Genomic DNA, 21,790 nt, shown 5'->3' with positions numbered 1-21,790 from the left:
AATCCCGGATACCCAATCCACCGAAATCTCTGGGCAAGATCAGCTAGAGTCCCAAGCAATCAGGCAGTGACTGCCATGTACCCCGCCAGAGTTTTTCCAGAAGAAAGCACTTTGCCTAATTTTATTTTGTCAATTTTCGTCTGGCAGAAACACACAGGACATGAGGTATGCTGGTATGACTGAGATAACTGCATTTACCATCTGCACTATAACAAGTAGTATCTTCTGTCAATTTTCTGGATAATATAGGCTGTAAAAGGTTCTCCGACAACTTGTGCACGGACAAACATCTAAGCCAGTTCTCATGAAAATTCCCCTGATGAAGAATGTCCAATAAACATGGGGCGTGCTACGTATTCGTTGTCTGATCTTTCTAAAAGATCGGCCGGGTCGCGAACCCTTAGATCCGGCTTCCATCATTGCAATGATGGCTTTGTTGCAGAACTTTTTTGCAACAGTGGACTTTTGCTGGAGGTAAGCTGACCATTGCATGCTGCAGAGAATGAGATGGTAAGTTTTGCTTTCTCTTGCTCAACTTTTTGATTGTTTCGTTCACTCAATGTTAGTGTACACATTACGTAGCCCGCACCCGCTGCCATGATGTACCGCAGGACAAAGGGACGGCCATTTACGTACACACACTGTTGGATGAAACTGAATGGGGAGTATGTGTGGGAGGGCATGATCCTTTAATGAAAGCTTGTAGGACATCCAGTTAATCTAGTCGAATTTGAGACATTGTTGTACTAGACTTAATTTACATGCTATGTATGAATGATTTGTGCTATTTTCTATCTGAACTTTAATGAATATTGGCCGACTTGCATTAATTTCATCCGATTGGTTCATAAAGTATTTGAAATGTATGCAGACAGTGTTGGATGGTGGCCTCCCGCATCTGTATCCGTAGATTGGTCTCTTTGTCCGTGGATCGGATGTGATAGAAAATTTGCGTTCGCCGTTCAAGATGCCCTAACGTATAACTAATTGATGGATCATGGATGCATGCCACACATCGAGGGACGTAGCTAGTCACGGGAGGACGCATCAAATAGCTTCTTTTTTTTGAGGATAGGACGCATCAAATAGCTACTCCCTACGTTCGGAATTACTTGTCTTGAAAATGAATGTATCTAGAACTAAAATACGTGTAGATACATCCATTTCTGCAACAAGTAATTCCGAACGGAGGGAGTACTATGGAAAGGAGGGAGTATTATAATTCACGCGCGTGTAGTTAAAAAAAAATCACGCGCGTGTCCTCGCCGACGCGTTGATCGGGGGCGCAGCCGAGCCACCTCGCAACCCACCCAGGTCAGTACAATCTATCTCAAAACTAGCCTTTTGCCCCGACCCCATCGATCTGTCTCGCTCCTTGGATCCTTCCCTTTGAGAGATCGATCTCTTTCTCTCTCATGCCTCCGCCTCGCTAGGGTTCGGCTCCACTCCGACCTGCCTTCTTCGTCCTCCGTCCCGTGTTGCCACGGCCACGCCATCCGCCGCCTTCCACGATCCACATCTCCATCGGCGCCGTCCCTCTCCTCCGTCTCCCGTCATGCCAGCAGACAACCCTTCCTCTCCCTGCGATCGCCGCCACCCCCACATCCTCTTGGACAAGAAGTGCCTAATCGGCTTTTCGGAAAATTCCACCGCTGCAAAAACCAAGAACAGCCAAGGGCTCGACGTCGAGGTCTCTCTGAAAACAGCCGATCCCCCGGCCATCTCACTGTGCTTTGCCCGCTGCGTCGATCATCAGGCCACCGGGAACAATCGCTTGGCCGGAGAGCCTTTTATACATGGTATAGCTGGAGGGTTCATACTGCTGGCTATCGCTTTCTTGGACAGTGTCAACCATTATTTGCGGTACATCGACTACTTCGTTTACAAAGCAGGAGGGCCACGTCCCGCCTCTCTCCATCTTCTCCCAAGGCCCTATCCGTCTTCTTTTTCACGAAATTTGGTTGCAGTCTTGCCTATCAGTGACGACGACAGCGAAGAAGACTTTGCTCTCGTTTTCCCTCGTGTTGAATATCTCGTGCTCGAGTCTCGCAGGCATTACACACTACTCGTCTATCGCTCCGACACGAATGCTTGGCGCTCTCAGGTGGCTTACATCGCCGACGAGGATAGTGAAACAATGAATGCTAAGCATAAGATATCGGTTCATCGTGCCATGAGCGTGGCGTATGCAGAAAAGGGTGTCATAGGCTGGATCGATCTTTGGTGGGGAATTCTCTTGTGCAATGTTTTGGACAGCAAGCCTATCATCCGTTTTGTTCCGTTGCCAATATCGGAACCGTGTGATCCCTCTGAGTTCCACCTGACGTTTGAGGATCTCACCCCGAGACCGCACCGTCATGTCACGATATGCAATGGTTTGATCAAATTTGTTGGATTAAATTTCCATGCAGACAATGCCATTCGCAGCATGAAGCAAGCACGAGATCATGGTTGGACGGCTAGAACATGGACCAGATCAATCTATTCAGATGATGTTTGGCATGATGGCATGACGATTGATACGTCTGAGATATATTTCACTGACCCGAGTTTGCCGAGTCTCTTGCCTGGGATGTTTGATGAGGAAAACAATTTGACATGGGGGAAGTTCACCACTGCAGGCCCTACATTAAGCTTGCTCGATGACGATATTATTTACATCATGGCGAAGGAGAGCGTGTGCCATCGGACAGCATATGTACTCGCTGTCAACACTAAAAGTTCAAAGCTCGAATCTGGTGCGCAATGTTCTGCTCAAAAGATGAGGTGGTTCGAACCCACCTATGAGCCGTGTCTTCTTTTTAGCTCTTTCGGCACAACTTCAGGTACTCGTCCCTAATAAATTTATGTAGCTAACAAAACATTGTAATAATAACCTGAAAAGCACTAGTTAATATGGTAGTCTGATAACACATGTAGTAGTTAGCTGCTTTTGTATTGTTGAACGATTTTATTACTGTTGATATACTTTATGCTTTGCAATTATTATTTTTTGTAGAGTTGGTTAAAGAATTTGAAACCAAAGCGGCAGTTATGGAAATCAAGGAGGGACCGATCCTCTCTGTGTTGTCGGAGCGTCTCCACGCGCTGCGGAAGCAGCAGAATCGCGTCGCGCGGACGGAAGAGTCCGTCGCCGCCGGCAAGACGCTTAGCCAGGAGCAGAAAGAGGCGATGCGCTCCAAGCCTATCCTCGCCGCCGTCATCGACGAGCTCGAGCGCCTCCGCGCGCCGCTCGCCGCCGCCCTCGCCGAGGAGCTCTCCACTATCTCCGCCCCTGCTGCCGGTTCCTCGTCCATCTAGGACCTCCTCGTTCTTCAGCTGCACTATTTCCATTCTGTCTTTCACTAGAATCCTTGTGAGTTTTTCTATGCTAGGTGCTGGGAGTCACTGGAGCAGATGACGTAGAGTTGCGGCTAGGTTGGCAGCTTAAAAAAATAAGCCACCTTCTCCTCAGCTTATCCCATAAGACATCTCTCTTATTGATTGGGGCTTCTAAATTAGTTATGAGATAACTAATTTAGAAGTCTCAACAAATTTGAAGAACGGCTTATTTTTTTAGCTGAAGAGAGGCAGCTTATTTTTTAAGCCGCCCAAAAGAACTGGCCCCTAATAAAATGTTTCTCCTTGCGCGTGATCTACTTGCCTGGTTTGTTTAGCGTTGGGAAGGTTCTGCTGGTAGGATTTGGTCAGACAACTGACATAGAGAACAATTCTGGTTTCTTGTGTTCCCAGACGAAGACTTGTCCAGCTCGATCCTCCGCTCGTTTGATTGATTCAAAAGGGTATGATAGCATACGTAGCAACCAGCAAGCCCTATGGGTGGCTTCATATATTTCCGGTTGTTTTGTTAGCTCCGGTAGTTCTTTCCGGACTCGTTGGATATATGGTCGCTTTACATTGTTCATGTTTCCTTTGCTTGTTTAGTGTTAGGAAAAGATTCTGGTAGGACTTTGTCAAACGGCTGACCTGAAGAATAATTCTGGTTTCTTGTGTTCTGAGAACTCTCCAGCGCCGTGTTAATGCATTTGCTTCTTTGATGCTAGGGTGTGAGAATTTGATTAATAATAATAAACCTAGTAGCAATGGGCCGGGCTCTTGCTTTGGAATGGAAGGGAATCATGGATGGCTGGATGCATCCTTTTGCCATGCTGCACGGCGCCTCATGTCTTAATCATGTTTGACCGCTGCTTTCCCCGTTGTTTAATCGATCATTATTTTTCACGGAATAAATCCTACAAGCTGATGTGGCAATGCTCTGATAGGAAATGGGGTGGCCCCACAGCTGAATCACAGCAGCCGTAGTCCTGGCCATGGGCAGCCCGGCCTGAACGCCCTGGCCCGACGCTGCACCCGGGCCGGGCCCAGGCCCGTCCTTTTCATGATTTACTAAAGGGGCCCAGCCCGAGGCCTGTCGGGCTTTCACACATGCGGGCTGGGCTTGGGCCTGAATTTCTAGGCCCGACTCCCGGGCCGGGCCGGGCCTGGGTTTTCTTCGTCGGGCTTGGCTAGGCCCGGCCCGAGGGATGGCCAGGTATAATCACAGGGAAAGGGAGCGATTTATCAGAGGACACCTCTGCCCGTAGACGGTTCGCACAGTCCGTAGGTGTAGGATTTTTGTTATTTTTCTCTTAAGCACGCACCCCCAAAGCGGAAACGGGAAAGAGCAAAAGCCCTCTGCTTTAGATGTCTGTCCCCATCCTTTGTTGCTCATTCTATCATTTGGCTACTTTAGATGTCTCTTCTAGCACACATAATTAAAGGCATGATCTAGCGCCCGACCAAAAACATTTCCGCATCAATTTTGCGGATGATTCAAACAGTCTACGACAAACATATGAACAAACAACGGGATCGGGAATAAATCGGATACTACAATTCAGTTGATGTATGCATACAAAACCACGCATCACAACGATCATCCTATGTATGTGTGATGGATGATCAGCGCGCCATGGAGATGGAGCCGTCCTTGATGAGGCTGTTGCTGAGGGACTTGAAGCGCTGCTTGGAGTACTGGCGCGATGCTTTCCGCCAGTCCGTCCCGGCTTTCATCATCGCCACGAACTCCACGAAGCTGACCCGGCCATCCTGCATTCCATTGGCGACGACCATGGATTCAGAATGAACATGGAAATGCATGCATGGCCATAACAATTTGTGAGATTCGGAGCGAACGTACCTTGTCGGTGTCGACCTCCTGCAGGACGTGGTCGACGACGGCGTCGTCGGCTCTACCGGAGTCGTCGGCGAGCGCGTCGGCGAGCTCGGCGCGCTCGATGTAGCCGCTGCTGTCACGGTCGAAGAAGAGGAAGGCCTTGCGGAGGTGCTGGTCATTGGAGAGGCGCTGGAGGTGGATGGTGATGGCGACGAACTCGGCGTAGTCGAGGTAGCCGTCGCCGTCCACGTCGGCGGCCTCCATGAGCAGCTCCATCTCAGGCTCGGCGAGCTTGGAGCCCACCCGGGCAAGGCCAGCCTTGAGCTCCTCCAGCGTGACCCGGCCGTTGTTGTCTGTGTCCATGAGAGCGAACATCTCCTTGATCACCTCCACCTCCTCCGCGGACAGGTGCTCCGCGATGACCCGCATCGCCTTCTTCTTGAAGCGGTTCATGACAGAGAACTGCTTCAGCCGCGCCCGCACCACGTCCCCCAGCGGCACGTTCGGCGCCTTCTTCGCATCCTGCAGCCACGGGTGCGCTGCATGCATGCATACGTAGATAGATCACCAGCCGCCATTGATGATGCATGTTTGAGTGGAGATCGAGCAGGTAGTTACCGACCGAGGACTTGGCGGGCGGTGAGGCGCTTGCGGGGGTCCATCTCGAGCATCTGGCGCACGAGGCTCTTGGCGCTGTCGGAGATCCGCGGCCAAGGCTCCCGGTCGAAGTCAAGCACGCCGCGGAGGATGGAGCGCGCCACGCCCTGCTCCGTCTCGGCCCAGAAGGGAGGGACGCCGCAGAGGAGGATGTAGAGGATGACGCCGGCGCTCCAGACGTCCACCTCCGGGCCGTAGCTGCGGCGGAGCACCTCCGGCGCCATGTAGTACGGGCTGCCCACGATCTCCGAGAACCGCTCGCCTACACCACAGCAGATTTTACCCAGTCAACATCGTACTAGCAGCATTTACCATTGACTGATTAGTGTCATTAGCTTTTCAGGTGAAAAAAAAATATGAAAACAGAAATTCCAGATTTTGCAAGTGCAGAACAGGCGTGCAAAATTATGGATTTTTTTTCAAAGGGTCAGTCGGTTTCTCTTCTTCTATCTCAACCGTCGGATGGTGCTTCATCTTCAGCGACGTTCACCCACCACCGATCTCCTATGTGCTGGCGTAAGCCCCGGTGATCCCTCTAAATAAGCGCACCACCAGATTTTTCGGTGAGCCTAAACCATCAACCTTCTAGTTCCTAGCCGAGGCCTTGCCGGCATACCCAGACCTCGCTTCGCTACGCTCGCCCCACCGTCGGTGGCCTCGGTGCTTAGACTCATTTCCTCCTTCCTTTTTTTTTGAACAAACATTTCCTCCTTCCTTCTCCCATGAATTGACTGGTCCAAATTTAAAAATTAGGCAGCTCGATCACCTTTAGCCATGCCGGCAAAATCAACGGGGCCTTTCGTTGGGGTGCGCATGTATGTGAGGTGAGCTGGACCGTGTCAAGAAGTGTGGACGCAATTATGTGAAGCAGAAAGAGGTTGTCTTTAGAAAAAAAAAGTTTATTCAGAACTGTTCATCCCCTATTATGTCTTTTGACTTTGGACGTGGCACGCAGTCCATTGATACAAATGCACTCAACCACCACGTACAGCGGAGCAAGGAGGCGGAAACGTTCACTAAGATGTAAGCTTGGTTGACCAAGTTTACTCACTACGCAAGAGGTGGGCCGCAAGAGGCGGAAACGTTCACTAAGATAAAATTAGGCAGCTCGATCACCTTGGAGTCTAATGTCTTTAAATTTCTTTCGTGCAAAGATTGCAAAACTCTTGATGCCACTCCGGCAAACTACTACTCCCTTGGTTTCATAATGCAGTGCATATAGATTTTCTGAAAAGTCAAATTTTACAAATTACTACTAGTATTTATATAAAAATCAGTTTGTAAAAATGGCATAAACATTATACACCCACTAACCACAACATGAAAAACCAAAATGTACTATGTAAGCCTACAACAGCTACGCCTTGGTTTGGCATTGCTTTAATTAGTTCATACTAATCCTCTGTTTTATTTTACTTGCACGAGATTTTTTCTGTAAACAGCTTGGTACTACAACGAATTGAAAAATGGAAGGAGGAAGAATTGTGCAAGCAGACCTCTTTATCAAAAAATAATAATTACAGCAGGAAGGCAGACCTGGCCGGAAGAAGACGGAGAGGCCGAAGTCGATGGCCTTGAGCTGCGCGTCCTCTTCCTTGCCGGCGTAGAGGAAGTTCTCGGGCTTGAGGTCCCGGTGCATCACCCCGTGCGCGTGGCACGCCCGCACCACCTCCGCCACCGTCCTGGCCGCCGCCGCCGCGGCGCGCTCCGTGTACCGCCCGCGCGCCACGATCCGGTCGAACAGCTCGCCGCCGTCGCAGAGCTCCATGACCAGGTGCACGGCCTCGTCGTCCTCGTAGGCGGCGCGCAGCCGCACCAGCGCCGGGTGGTCCGGCAGCGACGCCATGATGGCCACCTCGCGGCGCACGTCGGCCACGTCCACCGCCGTCCGCAGCCGCGCCTTGGGGATGGACTTGCACGCCAGCCGCTCCCGCGCCGCGCCGCGGTCCGTGGCCAGCCGCGTGACGCCGAACTCGCCGCGGCCCAGCTCGCGCCCCAGGTGGTACTTGTCCGTCACGCGCAGCCGCGGGTGGTGCGGCACCACGCCGTCCAGCACGCGCGCCAGCGCCGCCGAGCCGCCGCCGCGGTGGGCGTACGGGTTGGGCTTGGCCTTGGCCCGGGGCCGGGGCCGGGGTTTGGGGCTCGCCCTGGCGGCGGCGGGGTTCGGCTCGCTGCTGCCGCTCGGTCTCGGGGGCGTCGCCGGCCTCTTCCGGTGCTGCGGCCGTGCTCCCGCCGCGTCGAGCTCTGGCTGAGACGAGGCGGCGCAGCAGGACAAGCAGGCGTTGCCCATCGCATCACCCTCCTCGCCTTGTAGAAGCTACCGGATGCTTCCGCACCGCTGTCTTCTTCGTCTACCTAGTGCACGGATGGCGCAGACGACATGCGGCAGAGTAGACGCGGCTAGCTAGCTGTGTGTCTCTCGGGGCTCCGATCGACGACCGAGCCGGCCTCTATTCTCTCTAGTCTCTATCTATCTACAGACTAGAGCTAGTGCACGCGCGGCATTTCTCGAGAGAAGGCGCGGGGAGAGGGTGGAAGGGGTCCATGCATACCACGCGTGCATGCACTCCACACAGAGCACGGGGGAAGCTAGGCATCAGCTGGCGATCATATTCAATTATGGAGCTGTCCGCTTCTACTTCTACAGCTCGCTCGCTCGATGGATTAACAAAGCCGGGGGTGTCGAGAGGAAAGTGGGAGCTTTGCTTGGTGCCGACGTCCTCTCGATCGATTGGGCCGGCGTATAGGGAAGAAGAAGAAGAAGAAGAAGAAGGGACCGGACAGCTTTCCGAGGATCCGTTACTGCAGCTTGCTGGGTCGATCGACGCAATGAGTCGGTCGGTGTGCGTCGCTGGATCCATGCAATGGCTTGTCCCCTCGATCTGGGGCCGTTGAGCTGCAGGATCTCTTCTCAGCTGCCGCCGTCATGTGGGAAAGCTGGCGAGCATAAGAGGAGAGAGTGACCCGGCGTGAAGGCGTGAGGGTGAAGGCAGGACGTTGACGGGGAAATAATGGCGCAGGTAGAATGATGGATTAACAAAGTCGGAGGTGTCAACGATCGCCCTCCATAGCTTGCAAAGTATAGTACTCTCTCCACTGCATAATGTAGCGCGTCCGTGCTTCACGAGATTCAACTTTAACCGTAAATTTAGCTGTGGAGACCGATTGCGACGGGGCAAAAATTATACCACTGAATTCGTATTTTCAATATGAATTCAGTGATATAATTTTTGTTCCCGAGCAATCGGTCTTGTTGGTTAAATTTACGATTAAATTTGGATCTCGGGAAATGAGGCGTGCTATATTGTGAAATGGAGGGAGTAGCGGATAAGCAGACGCCACCATGAGTATCTGTATCTTCATTGGACAAGGACATCGCGGACTGGCAATAATGGTATTTCTGAGCAAGATAATGATAGAATGGGCACCAAAGGAAGGGGACAGAGATGGAAAGGAGGGCGCTTTTGCCCTTTCCCGTTTCCGCTTTGGGGGTGCTCAAGGTTAAGATAATGGATTAAACAACGGGGAAAGCAGTGGTCAAACAGCCTAAACACACATGATTAGGGCATGAGGCACCATGCAGCAGGGCAATATGATGCATCCAGCCATCCATGATTCCCCTTCCATTCCATTCAAAACCAAGAAAGAGGCCGGCCCATTGCTACTAGCTTTATTATTAGTATTATTTTTCAAATTCTCACACCCTAGCATCAAAGAAACAAATGTGTTAACACGGCATTAGAGAGTTCTTAGAACACAAGAAACCAGAATTGTTCTCTAGATCAGCTGTCTGACAAAGTCATACCGGTATCTTCTTCCTAACACTAAACAAACCAGATGCCACGCCTAAAGATAAACATTTTATTGGTCCAGTTACGCTCATGGGCATAGAAAACTTAGCCGCATCTCTTCATTATCGGCTACAGCGACACCCAACACGTCACACAGAACTAAGGCCCTGTTTGGTTCATAAGTCCTAGGACTTTTTCTAGTCCCAACTAAAAAGTCCCTAGTCCTTAAAAAGTCCCTCCCTGTTTGTTTGCAGAGACTAAAAAGTCCCTAGTCCCTCCCGAGAGGTTATTAAATGACCATGTTACCCCTAGTATACAGAAAAATAACAACCAAATAACACGTCCCTAGTCCCTAAAAAGTCCCTCCCTGTTTGTTTCCAGAGACTAAAAAGTCCCTAGTCCCTCCCGAAAGGTTATTAAATGACCATGTTACCCCTAGTATACAGAAAAATAACAACCAAATAACACCATGGGGCGGCGGGCCAATGGATGCATGGAGGGGCAGTGTTGGAAAAGTCCCAAAAAGTCCTAAAAAAGACTCTCCTTGAGAGTCTTCTTCATTTAGTCCCAAAAAGCAACTTTTAGTCCTTAGTAGTCCCTCCTGTTTGGTTAAAAAGTCTCTAAGAGGGACTTTTTCTAGTCCCTACACCAAAAAGTCCCTGAAAACAAACACTCCGCTAATTCACCTGTGAAAGAGAAAGCCAGCATTCGTCGAAACAAACAGAAAAATAGAAGTACAAAAATATTTGGAAGTGACGATGACGACCAAAACAAACAAACAAACAACCCAAATACTTATTAGTGCAGCTGCATTAATTGGGCTTCCCGAACGCACGCGCTATGCGACAAAAAAACTCACATGGGTTTCATCTGAGGAGACCTGCCATAAAGGATCTGTGTCATCATTACAGTATAATAAAGATAGTGCCTGGTCCTCATGCCATCCGAACACAACTCAAGAAAGGAAAAATATGTGCATTTATTTAGGTTTTACAAAATTTAAAAATCCATAACTTTTGATTCGGGTATCGAAATTTAGATTCGTTTCACCATTGGGTTTTTCACGGCGAGATCTTCAAAAATAGATCCCATATTGGTATATTTCGACGAACATTTTTTGAGCAACTTTGGGTGGTGTAGAGGCGAATTTAGTGCTATATGAAAGCAACTTCTTCTTAGTTTCATACTATAATTGCCTATCAAGGATAAGTCCTTATAAGTTGCCTCCCATGACCATCGTATTCACTAAATTCACATATAAGTTGTCTACCACACTATCAGGTTGTTAACACTATGTTTCAGAGTACATGCAGCATGAGATACACCAACAGACAACTTGTACTAGTATCGTAGCCAACTAATTAGCGATGACATGTAACCGGGCATTATTGTTAGGCAACTAATTATCATTGTCAAGTTCTCATGATTTGTTGGGGCAGTTGCTTGGATTCGTTTTGAATAGGTTTTTGCATTTGTGTTTTTTGTAATATAGTTGCTTGGTTTTGCTAGACAGTTACTTGGATTTTTTTGCTAGAATAGTTGCCTCCATCACGTATCCCGCTAAGTCGTGCGGGTGTTGGCTAGCCAAGTTGCGTGTGTTGACTGGTTGCATGAGTGGGGGCGGATGAGAAGTTGTATTTGGGTGATTAGAAAGTTTCATAGGGGGGCCGATCAGACAGTTGCCCACAAACCTACACAAGTTGTTCATAATTTTGGCACGAGTTTCTCACAAAAATCATTGAAATCTCCAGATATAATGATGAAAAACACACATGAGTTGCTTGTTGAATGCACTGGAGTTGCACAAAAACACCCCAAAAATTGCTAATTTGTTGGTGTGATACTCAAGTGCATAACGATCTTAAAGTTATTGTCCTTGTTTTGCCTCCAATAGCCCCATCAATGGTGAACTTAGACTTTTCCATATGTGGTTTCTTTTGTCTAGATACCAACTCAGAGTACACATGAGTTGTCTGGTGAATGCACTAGAGTTGTATAAATACACGCAAAAGTTTCTAACCTTTTTTTGCGAGGCACTCGAGTGCAAAACACAAGTATTCTACCATAACTAGCTTCATCTCCAAGTTGATAATGATCTAGGAAACTTACTTTCCGAGGTAGCCTAACATTATCCTAAGTTGCCTGCCATGACTAGTTAGTAGCCCAACACTATCCTAAGTTTGCATACAATAAATTTTCGGTGTGGTAAGCAACTTAGTTTCATATATAGTCAACTTAGCAATATTGATGGACAACTTTCTAATGTATTGGAGGCAACTAAAATAGCAATGCCAGACAAGCAACTTAGGAAAAAACAATAATAAGCAACCGCATAATATTATAGGCAACTAATTTACAAAGTTAGACAACTAAGCAGTAATGATATGTAACTAATTATGAATAGCAGGTAACTGGACATCAGGGTAGCCCAATTTTATAGTACTGTAGGCAAGTGGGCATCTATGATAAGCAACTAGATATCCATGTTAGGCAACTGAGCAACCATGGTAGCCAAGTTTTAATAATGTTAGCAAAATTCATAGATACACATATATAGTGCTATAAAGTTACTTACATGTAACACTAGAGGTGCATCATGTTTTGTGTAGTTTTCTCAGTTTTTACACAAACCAACCTAATAGGCAGTTCTACTAGGAAAAAATGAAGTTGCTTTGCTATAGCACTAAAGTTGCCTCCATCGTACCCAAAGTTGCCTCGAAAAAAGGTTGACGGAACTTATTTATATGAGATCTAGTTTTGAAGAACTCGTCGTGAGAAACCCAACCACTACTAGGGAAAACCTTATACAGAGAACTTTAGCAGTAGCGCTTGTTAAAAAAACGCGCTACTGCTACACAACAGTAGCGCGCGGGGAATAACCGCGCTGCAGATACATATATAGCAGTAGCGCGTCCGGTTGTAAAAGATCTACTACTAAAATTCCCACCACTAACCCGATAGGCTACACATAGTAGTAGTGCTCTTTTAGAAACCGTGCTGCCGCTAATATTGTTGTAGCAGCGCATTTACGTGTAAGGCGCTACTGCTAACGAAAAGAAAAGAAAAGGAAAAACAAGTAGAAAAGTAAATCAAAATGAAAGAAATAGAAAAAGGAGAAAGGAAAAAAAATAAAATATAAAGAAAATAAATGAAAAAAGGGAAAAAAGGAGAAAGGCATAGTAGTAGCGCGTTTCTGAAAATGCGCTGTAGCTACCGTTATGTTTCACTTAACCAGCGGTTTCCCTCCCCCCCTCGGCCATCATTTCTCCCCCAAATCCCTTGCCCCCACTTCGCCGCCGTCTCCTGCCGACGTGGACGCCCGCAACCTCACCGTCTCCCCCCGAGGCCGCCCTCATCCTCACCGCCGCCGCCCGAGGCCGCCCTCAGCCTCACTGATGCCGCCCGAGGCCGCCCTCGACCTCACCGCGGCGGCCCTCGACCTCACCGCCGCCTGAGCCCGCCCAGGACCGCTGCTGCCCGTGCCCGAGCCCGCCCTCCCCGCCCCTGCCTCCGTCGCCGAGCACCTCCCCGCCACCGTCTCTCCCCTCTCTGTAAGCCCCCACCCCTCCCCCACCACTCCTCTCTCTCTGCATTTTAGAGCAAAAATTAGTAGAGCAAAAGTTAGTTTATAGCAAAAAATTTAGTTTAGACCAAAAGATGTTAAGTAGTAGATGTTAGAGCAAAAATTAGTTTAGAGCAAAAAATTTGGTTTACAGCAAAAGTTAGTTAGGGCAGTAGGGTTTAATTAGGGTTTTTGTTTTCATAGATGTTTTTTTAAAAGAAAAAAATGAAGAAAATGTTGTAGCAGTGCTGCTTGTAGTATATAGTGATATTAGTAGATGTTAATTAGGTTAGGGCAGTAGTGGTACTAGTAGATGTTAATTAGATGTTTTTTAGTTAGGGCAGTAGGGTTTTGCTAGGTTAATTAGGTTAGTAGTGCTGCTAGTAGTAGTGCTACAGTAGGTTAATTAGGTGAAGTTAAATGAATAACCTAAATGAATGGAATTAGTAGTTAACTGAATTTTTTTCCTTTGATCATTATAGAGCACTAAAGTTAACTGAATTTTGTTCTATTAGTAGTTAAATGACTTTTCTTCTACACTTAGTTTTTGAATTAGCTTGTGAAATTTGGAGATGTATATTTGGACATGTGGTTGCTCGTGTATATTTGGACATGTGTTGCGGTGTCGAAGATGGATATTTGAACACTGTTTCCAGGGAATGAAGCTGAGTGGCCTATGTTTTGCTGGAATATTGATTCATTTCCGTTCCGGCAAATTTCAGGTTCTCGATTTGTCCACTTTTTAGCAAAAGTCATGCTGAAATTTTCCGTGAATTTCGGCATGACTTGTGCTAGAAACTAGGATATATCGAGTGCCCGGGATTTGCCGCACCGGGAAGGAGTCAACGTTCCTGCAAAGCATAGGCCTTTTTTATGTCATTATTCATTTTATTAGGTCTAGAATTAATTGACTAGATTTAATCGTAGGAAACATGGCTAGCAACGATGAAGGACAGGGTTCTGGTGATTGCGACAACGTCTACCTGGCGGGAGACAAATGTTTGAGCCTTGCCGACGATCAACGGACGTTGTTGCTGGGCCCACCGGTCGCATTGGGGACTGAGACCGACATGCAGACCGGTGCTGAGGCTGAGACCGGCGCTGAGACTGAGACCGGCATCGAGACCGGCGCTGAGACTGAGACCGGCGCCGAGACTAGCGGAGCCGGTATAGAACCGAAAGCAAAGAGGCAACGGCTTCCTAACAAGCTCAGGACTACTAGACTAGTGGTCATGGAGGTGGACGACGGCAATTTTGAGCCAAACGCGCCCGAGGAAGCGCGCGCGTGCTACGGCAATCAAATAGGCTGCATCATACGGACAACCGCCACCATCAACGATGAGAAACTAAAGAAGATAGATAATATGAGGCCCTCCCTCCTAAAGAAGCTGCACCAGATATTCTTGTTCCCGGGCCGGAATGAAAAGGATTATAAAGATCCAGGTAAGGACCTGGCAATGAAGAAGAGAAACAAACACGCCATGACCAACGTTAGCGACGCGGTGGCCGCCTGGAAATCAAGGGTGAAATATCGGATCGTCAAAAAGAAGGAACCTGACTCCGAGATTGTAAAGGATAATCCGACAATCACGGCAGAGCACTTCAAAATATTCAAGGCGGCTTGTGAGGCCGAAGCTGCCAAAAAAAAGTCGAAGTATATGAAGGGGCTTCAACAGAGGAACATTGGGTGCCACCACCTCGGAAGCCGTGGTTACGGCGGGAAGAGGTCCATATGGACCAAGAGGACGCGGAAGCCGCGAGTCTGGGCATCCCAGACCCCTTGGCGGAGTTCACCATCCCGCAGGAGCGTGACGTCCTCAGGGCCCGGCACCATTGGGACCCAGTGAAGAAGGTTTTCGAGACGAACGCGGTCACGACAGAGTTCATGAGACTGCTGGTAATTTTAGTTTCTGATCAATTCGACTGCACGTTAGTCATATTTGTAAACGATCCTTGTGCCTTTTGCAGAGAGAGCAGCACAGGATTGCAACCGAAAGCGACTCGCCGTCTAAGGCGTTGGCGAGGCCCAAGTGGGACACTCCATTCAACCGGGCGTTGAACATATTGAAAGGACTCCCGGTGGAGACTCGACCGTCATATGGACGCGTGCACGGTGTCGGAGACGGCGCCGCGTGGAAGAAGTACTACCGTGAGACCACGGAGGAGAGAAAGGAAAGACGGAGGTTAACTGAAGAAAACATCGACAAGAAGGTTGAGATTGCAGTTGAGAAGAAATCATCTGAGACAGTCGCAACAGCGGTAGCTGCCGCAAAACAGGTGCTTGTAGATATGTCTACTACCTTGGTTCCGACCGTTCTCAATTGGAGCAGGCAAAATCCAGAAAAAAATGCAGCGGACTTTCCCCTTGCTGACTTCTTGGGGAGCAGCTCGACTAACGTTGCACTAGCACCTGTAGCTGCACCTGCTCCCGCACCGGCTCCTGCACCTACTCCTGCACCGGCTCGCGCACCTGCTCTAGCACCGGCTCCTGCACCGGACGTGCTCGGTGGTGCTTCGTCTTTGGCTGAGCTCGACGCCCTCACGGTATCTGTCACACCGGCCCCCTTCAATAAATGTATAATCTCCCATTTTCGTTGCCTTTCGGATGTCTCACGTCACAGACTTTTTTTTGCAGGCCGACGAAACCCCGTGCACCATATTGTACACCATCGGCGACCAGAAGGTGGACGTGGGGAAGGCGACGATAATGGAGCCGAAGGAACCATTGTTCCACAGCCGGCCGATCCCCCCGGACGTCTTCAAGGTTTCCGTGGCCAGGGTCAAACTGGGCCACGAGAATTTGGCTCCTCTGGTACTAGTAGGGGATGACGACGAGACCCCGCGGCGGCTTGGTGATGTTGCAATGGGTGGGTCCTGTTGTGGCCAAAGAGTATGCTTCATCTGGAGGCGGCCGGGAGCACACCCACAAGCATGCAGTTAGGTATGAACATCAACACCTCACCTACCCAATTAGCGTCGGCTGTCGTGCTGGGTGATAGCGGAGGGGGTGAGGAAAAGGCTCCATTAGTCACTGGTGACGTCGCCATAGATGAGGATGAGGATGACGATGACACTCAACAGTATATCAATACTGGCGCCTACTTAGGGTTTGAGCATCATGAGTCGGTGCCTGAATTGCCGTCTCTGGAGTCTGAACGTATTATGGACAACCTTCCGGTAGTAAAGAAGTCTAGGAAGAGACCGAGGAAAAGCAAAAAAGCTGCTTCTATGATCCAGCCGCCTTAGCAGCCTCGGGTTCAAGACCGTATAGATATCCCAGGTGCGGCAAAATGGCATATCCCCGGTCAACCAATCCTACCTAAAGCAGCGCTAGGGGCCAGATTCGGCGATTTATGGAGACTTCATGACGATGTGCTGCGGATAGAGAAAGGCCTCATCGCCTCAAAAAATCCAGGATACCCACTCTACGTGGTTAACGTGCCGCGGCAATGGTCGTACGTCGACACATTCCCCGCGGAGAAGTTCTTCCTTCAATTCGATTACATCTTCGACATGTTTCACTTGAAGAAGCTGGATTTTACGTTTGTCCGCCTTTATGCCTTGCACATGAACTACCTCATCGGGGTTGAGCAGATACCTCATATTTGTGTCGCTGACCCGTACTTCATGCACGAGGGCTTCTTGGGAGTCTGCACAAAGCACCGTGAATACGTGAGGGAATACATCGTCAGTTTCATGCTCGCCAATAAGGACAAGGAGGTGATTCCCGTGCCTTATCATCCCCTGTAAGTCATCCGCGCGGATATCCTTCCTTTGATTTCAATCATTCATTTGCACGGTGGAGGCTAATTAATTTGAGGTGTACTTATTTTGCGCAGCGGCGGGCGCGCCGTCCTCATCATCCTCTACCCCCAATACTCCCACGCTCTTTACTTGGACTCGTCGAAGAACATTAACAAAAAGGATTACACCCACATCAAGTCTGTTCTCGACAATGCTATGTTTTACTACGACGCACGGGGTGGGGAGGTCAAGGACAAGAAGAAAAGGGACAACAGGCCCGCCTTCGGCCATAAGACCAACTTCTGCTACATCCAGCAACCGAGTGATTCTCTTAATGATGGATTCTATGTCCTACACCACATGCTGGAGTACAGACAGGATCACCAGAACCTTCGCATGTCACCTAGATCCGGCGATGCCCATATTCTGCAATGGGCAAAGAACTTAGGAGATATAGAGGATCATCGACTTGGAGCTGAGTTCTGTCACATCCAGCGCGAACTTGCCCAAATCATCATGAAGGAGGTCGTCGGAAAAACAGGGATGTTCTACGAAGAAGGACAAATGTCGCAGGAAGACGTCGGAACACGCGTAGCCGCTCAGCTTCTCGACCTGAAGCCTTTCACTAAGCTCGGGGACTATCTCCCTGACTTGGATGGATGGCACGACATGTTGGAGTGATTGTCGATATATGACAATGTGTCCGTTTAGTCCATACTATCTGTATGACGAAACTTTGAGTTATGCACGACGAAACTTTATTTGTGATGTAATTAAACCGTCCTCCTCGACTAGCGAAGATCACTCTAGTTAGGGCATTTTGGGTACGATGAACTTTGTTATTTATGCTTATGATATGTTGCTTCTATTTTTGCCAAGTCTGTCTCTTTCTGTTGCTCAACTATATATGTTGCATATCATCGACTCATGTGACGATGCAGGTGTATAGATCATCGATGGCGAAGAAGTGCTACGCCAGGAGTATACGACGAGTGGCCGGAATGTCAGGCCCAGGTGTACCGGTTTCCGGTTTCCGAGCGACAGCCAGTAGTTAGTTTAGGTTCACGCTAATGCGAGAGAGGGATACGAACTCATGTACTGCATAGTTCCACTCTCACTCAAAGTGATAGCTCTTCTCGCGTATATCATTGTTTAGATGGATGACGATGTAGTTGCAAGTAATCGAGACTTGTATCGCTATATTCGAGATGATGACGAGAGACCACTTTGTGTTGGATGATGATTAGGATGATGACATGATTTCATGAGACTATTTGTATGTATATGCTATGATTACATTTGTATGTGTATGATATGCTAAAGATTATTGTATAAAGCCTATTCAAATACAAAACAAATATGCAGAAAAAAACAGAAACTAATAAAACTAGCAGTAGCGAGGGGAACAAAGTTAGCAGTAGCGCTCCCTTACCAGTAGCGCTTCCTGCTAAAAAGCGCTGCAGATATTAGCAGCAGTGCTCTGCACTAAAGCGCACTACTGCTAGACATGTATAGTATTGGGGAACGTAGTAATTTAAAAAAAAATCCTACGCACACGCAAGATCATGGTGATGCATAGCAACGAGAGGGGAGAGTGTTCTCCACGTACCCTCGTAGACCAAAAGCGGAAGCGTTAGAACAACGCGGTTGATGTAGTCGTACGTCTTCACGATCCGACCGATCCAAGTACCGAACGCATGGCACCTCCGAGTTCAGCACACGTTCAACTCGCTGACGTCCCACGAACTCCGATCGAGCAGAGCTTCGAGGGGTTCCGTCAGCACGACGGTGTGATGACGGTGATGATGATGCTACTGACGTAGGGCTTCGCCTAAGCACCGCTACGATATGACCGAGGTGGATTATGGTGGAGGGGGGCACCGCACACGGCTAAAAGATCAACTGATCAATTGTTGTGTCTTGGGGTGCCCCTGCCCCCGTATATAAAGGAGCTAGGGGGGAGGCGGCCGGCCAAGGAGGAGGGCGCGCCAAGGGGGGAGTCCTACTCCCACCGGGAGTAGGACTCCTTCTTTCCTAGTAGGAGTAGGAGAAGGGGGAAGGGAAGGAGAGAGGAGGAAGGAAAGGGGGGCGCCGCCCCCCTCCTTGTCCAATTCGGACTAGAGGGGGAGGGGGCGCGCGGCTGCCCTGGCCGCGCCTCCTCTTCTCCCACTAGGGCCCAATAGGCCCAATTAACTCCCCGAGGGGTTCCGGTAACCCCCCGGTACTCCGGTATATGTCCGAAACCTCCCGAAACACTTCCGGTGTCCGAACATAGTCGTCCAATATATCGATCTTTATGTCTCAACCATTTCGGGACTCCTCGTCATGTCCGTGATCATATCCGGGACTCCGAACTACCTTCGGTACATCAAAACACAAAAACTCATAATACCGACCGTCACCAAACTTTAAGCGTGCGGATCCTACGGGTTCGAGAACTATGTAGACATGACCGAGACACGTCTCCGGTCAATAACCAATAGCGGAACCTGTATGCTCATATTGGCTCCCACATATTCTACGAAGATCTTTATCGGTCAAACCGCATAACAACATACGTTGTTCCCTTTGTCATCGGTATGTTACTTGCCCGAGATTCGATAGTCGGTATCTCAATACCTAGTTCAATCTCGTTACCGGCAACTCTCTTTACTCGTTCTGTAATACATCATCCCGCAACTAACTCATTAGTTGCATTGGTTGCAAGGCTTATAGTGATGTGCATTACCGAGAGGGCCCAGAGATACCTCTCCGCCAGTCGGAGTGACAAATCCTAATCTCGATCTATGCCAACCCAACAAGTACCTTCGGAGACACCTGTAGAGCACCTTTATAATCACCCAGTTACGTTGTGATGTTTGGTAGCACACAAAGTGTCCCTCCGGTATTCGGGAGTTGCATAATCTCATAGTCATAGGAACATGTATAAGTCATGAAGAAAGCAATAGCAATATACTAAATTATCAAATGCTAAGCTAACAGAATGGGTCAAGTCAATCACATCATTCTCTAATGATGTGATCCCGTTCATCAAATGACAACTCATGTCTATGGTTAGGAAACATAACCATCTTTGATCAACGAGCTAGTCTAGTAGAGGCATACTAGTGACACTCTGTTTGTGTATGTATTCACACATGTATTGTGTTTTCGGTTAATACAATTCTAGCATGAATAATAAACTTTTATCATGAAATAAGGAAATAAATAATAACTTTATTATTGCCTCTAGGGCATATTTCCTTCGGTCTCCCACTTGCACTAGAGTCAATAATCTAGATTACATAGTAATGATTCTAACACCCATGGAGCCTTGGTGCTGATCATGTTTTGCTCGTGAGAGAGGCTTAGTCAACGGGTCTGCAACATTCAGATCCGTATGTATCTTGCAAATCTCTATGTCCCCACCCTGGACTTGATCGCGGATGGAATTGAAGCGTCTCTTGATGTGCTTGGTTCTCTTGTGAAATCTGGATTCCTTTGCCAAGGCAATTGCACCAGTATTGTCATAAAATATTTTCATTGGACCCGATGCACTAGGTATGACACCTAGATCGGATATGAACTCCTTCATCCAGACTCCTTCATTTGCTGCTTCTAAAGCAGCTATGTACTCCGCTTCACACGTCGATCCCGCCACGACGCTCTGCTTGGAACTGCACCAACTTACAGCTCCTCCATTCAATATAAATACGTATCCGGTTTGTGACTTAGAGTCATCTGGATCAGTGTCAAAGCTTGCATCGATGTAACCATTTACGATGAGCTCTTTGTCACCTCCATAAACGAGAAACATATCCTTGGCCCTTTTCAGGTATTTCAGGATGTTCTTGACCGCTGTCCAGTGATCCACTCCTGGATTACTTTGGTACCTCCCTGCTAAACTAATAGCAAGGCACACATCAGGTCTGGTACACAGCATTGCATACATGATAGAGCCTATGCTGAAGCATAGGGAACATCTTTCATTTTCTCTCTATCTTCTGCAGTGGTCGGGCATTGAGTCTTACTCAACTTCACACCTTGTAACACAGGTAAGAACCCTTTCTTTGCCTGATCCATTTTGAACTTCTTCAAAATTTTGTCAAGGTATGTGCTTTGTGAAAGTCCAATTAAGCGTCTTGATCTATCTCTATAGATCTTGATGCCCAATATGTAAGCAGCTTCACCGAGGTCTTTCATTGAAAAACTCTTCTTCAAGTATCCTTTTATGCTATCCAGAAATTCTATGTCATTTCCAATCAACAATATGTCATCCACATATAGTATTAGAAATGCTACAGAGCTCCCACTCACTTTCTTGTAAATACAGGCTTGTCCAAAAGTCTGTATAAAACCATATGCTTTGATCACACTATCAAAGCGTTTATTCCAACTCCGAGAGGCTTGCACCAGTCCATAAATGGATCGCCGGAGCTTGCACACTTTGTTAGCACCCTTTGGATCGATAAAACCTTCAGGTTGCATCATATACAACTCTTCTTCCAGAAATCCATTTAGGAATGCAGTCTTCACATCCATTTGCCAAATTTCATAATAATAAAATGCGGCAATTGCTAACATGATTCAGACGGACTTAATCATCGCTACGGGTGAGAAGGTCTCATCGTAGTCAACTCCTTGAACTTGTCGAAAACCTTTCGCAACAAGTCGAGCTTTGTAGACAGTAATATTACCATCAGCGTCTGTCTTCTTCTTGAAAATCCATTTATTCTCGATGGCTTGCCAATCATCGGGTAAGTCAACCAAAGTCCATACTTTGTTCTCATACATGGATCCCATCTCAGATTTCATGGCCTCAAGCCATTTTGCGGAATCTGGGCTCATCATCGCTTCCTCATAGTTCATAGGTTCGTCATGGTCTAGCAACATGACCTCCAG

General features: G+C 48.2%; 2 protein-coding genes across 2 annotated transcripts; one reads left to right on the top strand and one right to left on the bottom strand.

The window, feature by feature from the left end:
• Positions 1 to 1,362: 1,362 nt before the first annotated feature.
• LOC123099404 (uncharacterized) lies at positions 1,363 to 3,759 on the top strand. The gene is made up of 2 exons (XM_044521571.1): positions 1,363 to 2,825; positions 2,999 to 3,759. Exons 1-2 carry the CDS (start codon positions 1,556 to 1,558, stop codon positions 3,298 to 3,300), a joined length of 1,572 nt encoding a protein of 523 aa, XP_044377506.1. The 5' UTR covers positions 1,363 to 1,555; the 3' UTR covers positions 3,301 to 3,759.
• Positions 3,760 to 4,556: 797 nt separating this feature from the next.
• LOC123095730 (calcium-dependent protein kinase 9) lies at positions 4,557 to 8,642 on the bottom strand. Its single transcript, XM_044517287.1, has 4 exons — positions 7,349 to 8,642; positions 5,778 to 6,074; positions 5,180 to 5,694; positions 4,557 to 5,088 (listed from the first exon to the last, which is right to left on the bottom strand). The coding sequence occupies exons 1-4, from the start codon at positions 8,100 to 8,102 to the stop codon at positions 4,942 to 4,944; spliced, it is 1,713 nt and encodes a 570-aa protein (XP_044373222.1). The 5' UTR covers positions 8,103 to 8,642; the 3' UTR covers positions 4,557 to 4,941.
• Positions 8,643 to 21,790: the final 13,148 nt, after the last annotated feature.

The sequence above is a fragment of the Triticum aestivum genome, chromosome 4D, assembly GCF_018294505.1.
Source record: "Triticum aestivum cultivar Chinese Spring chromosome 4D, IWGSC CS RefSeq v2.1, whole genome shotgun sequence".
Lineage (NCBI taxonomy): Eukaryota > Viridiplantae > Streptophyta > Magnoliopsida > Poales > Poaceae > Triticum > Triticum aestivum.
The sequence above is the reverse complement of the archived record's forward strand: the minus strand, read 5'-3'. Positions and strand labels throughout refer to the sequence as shown.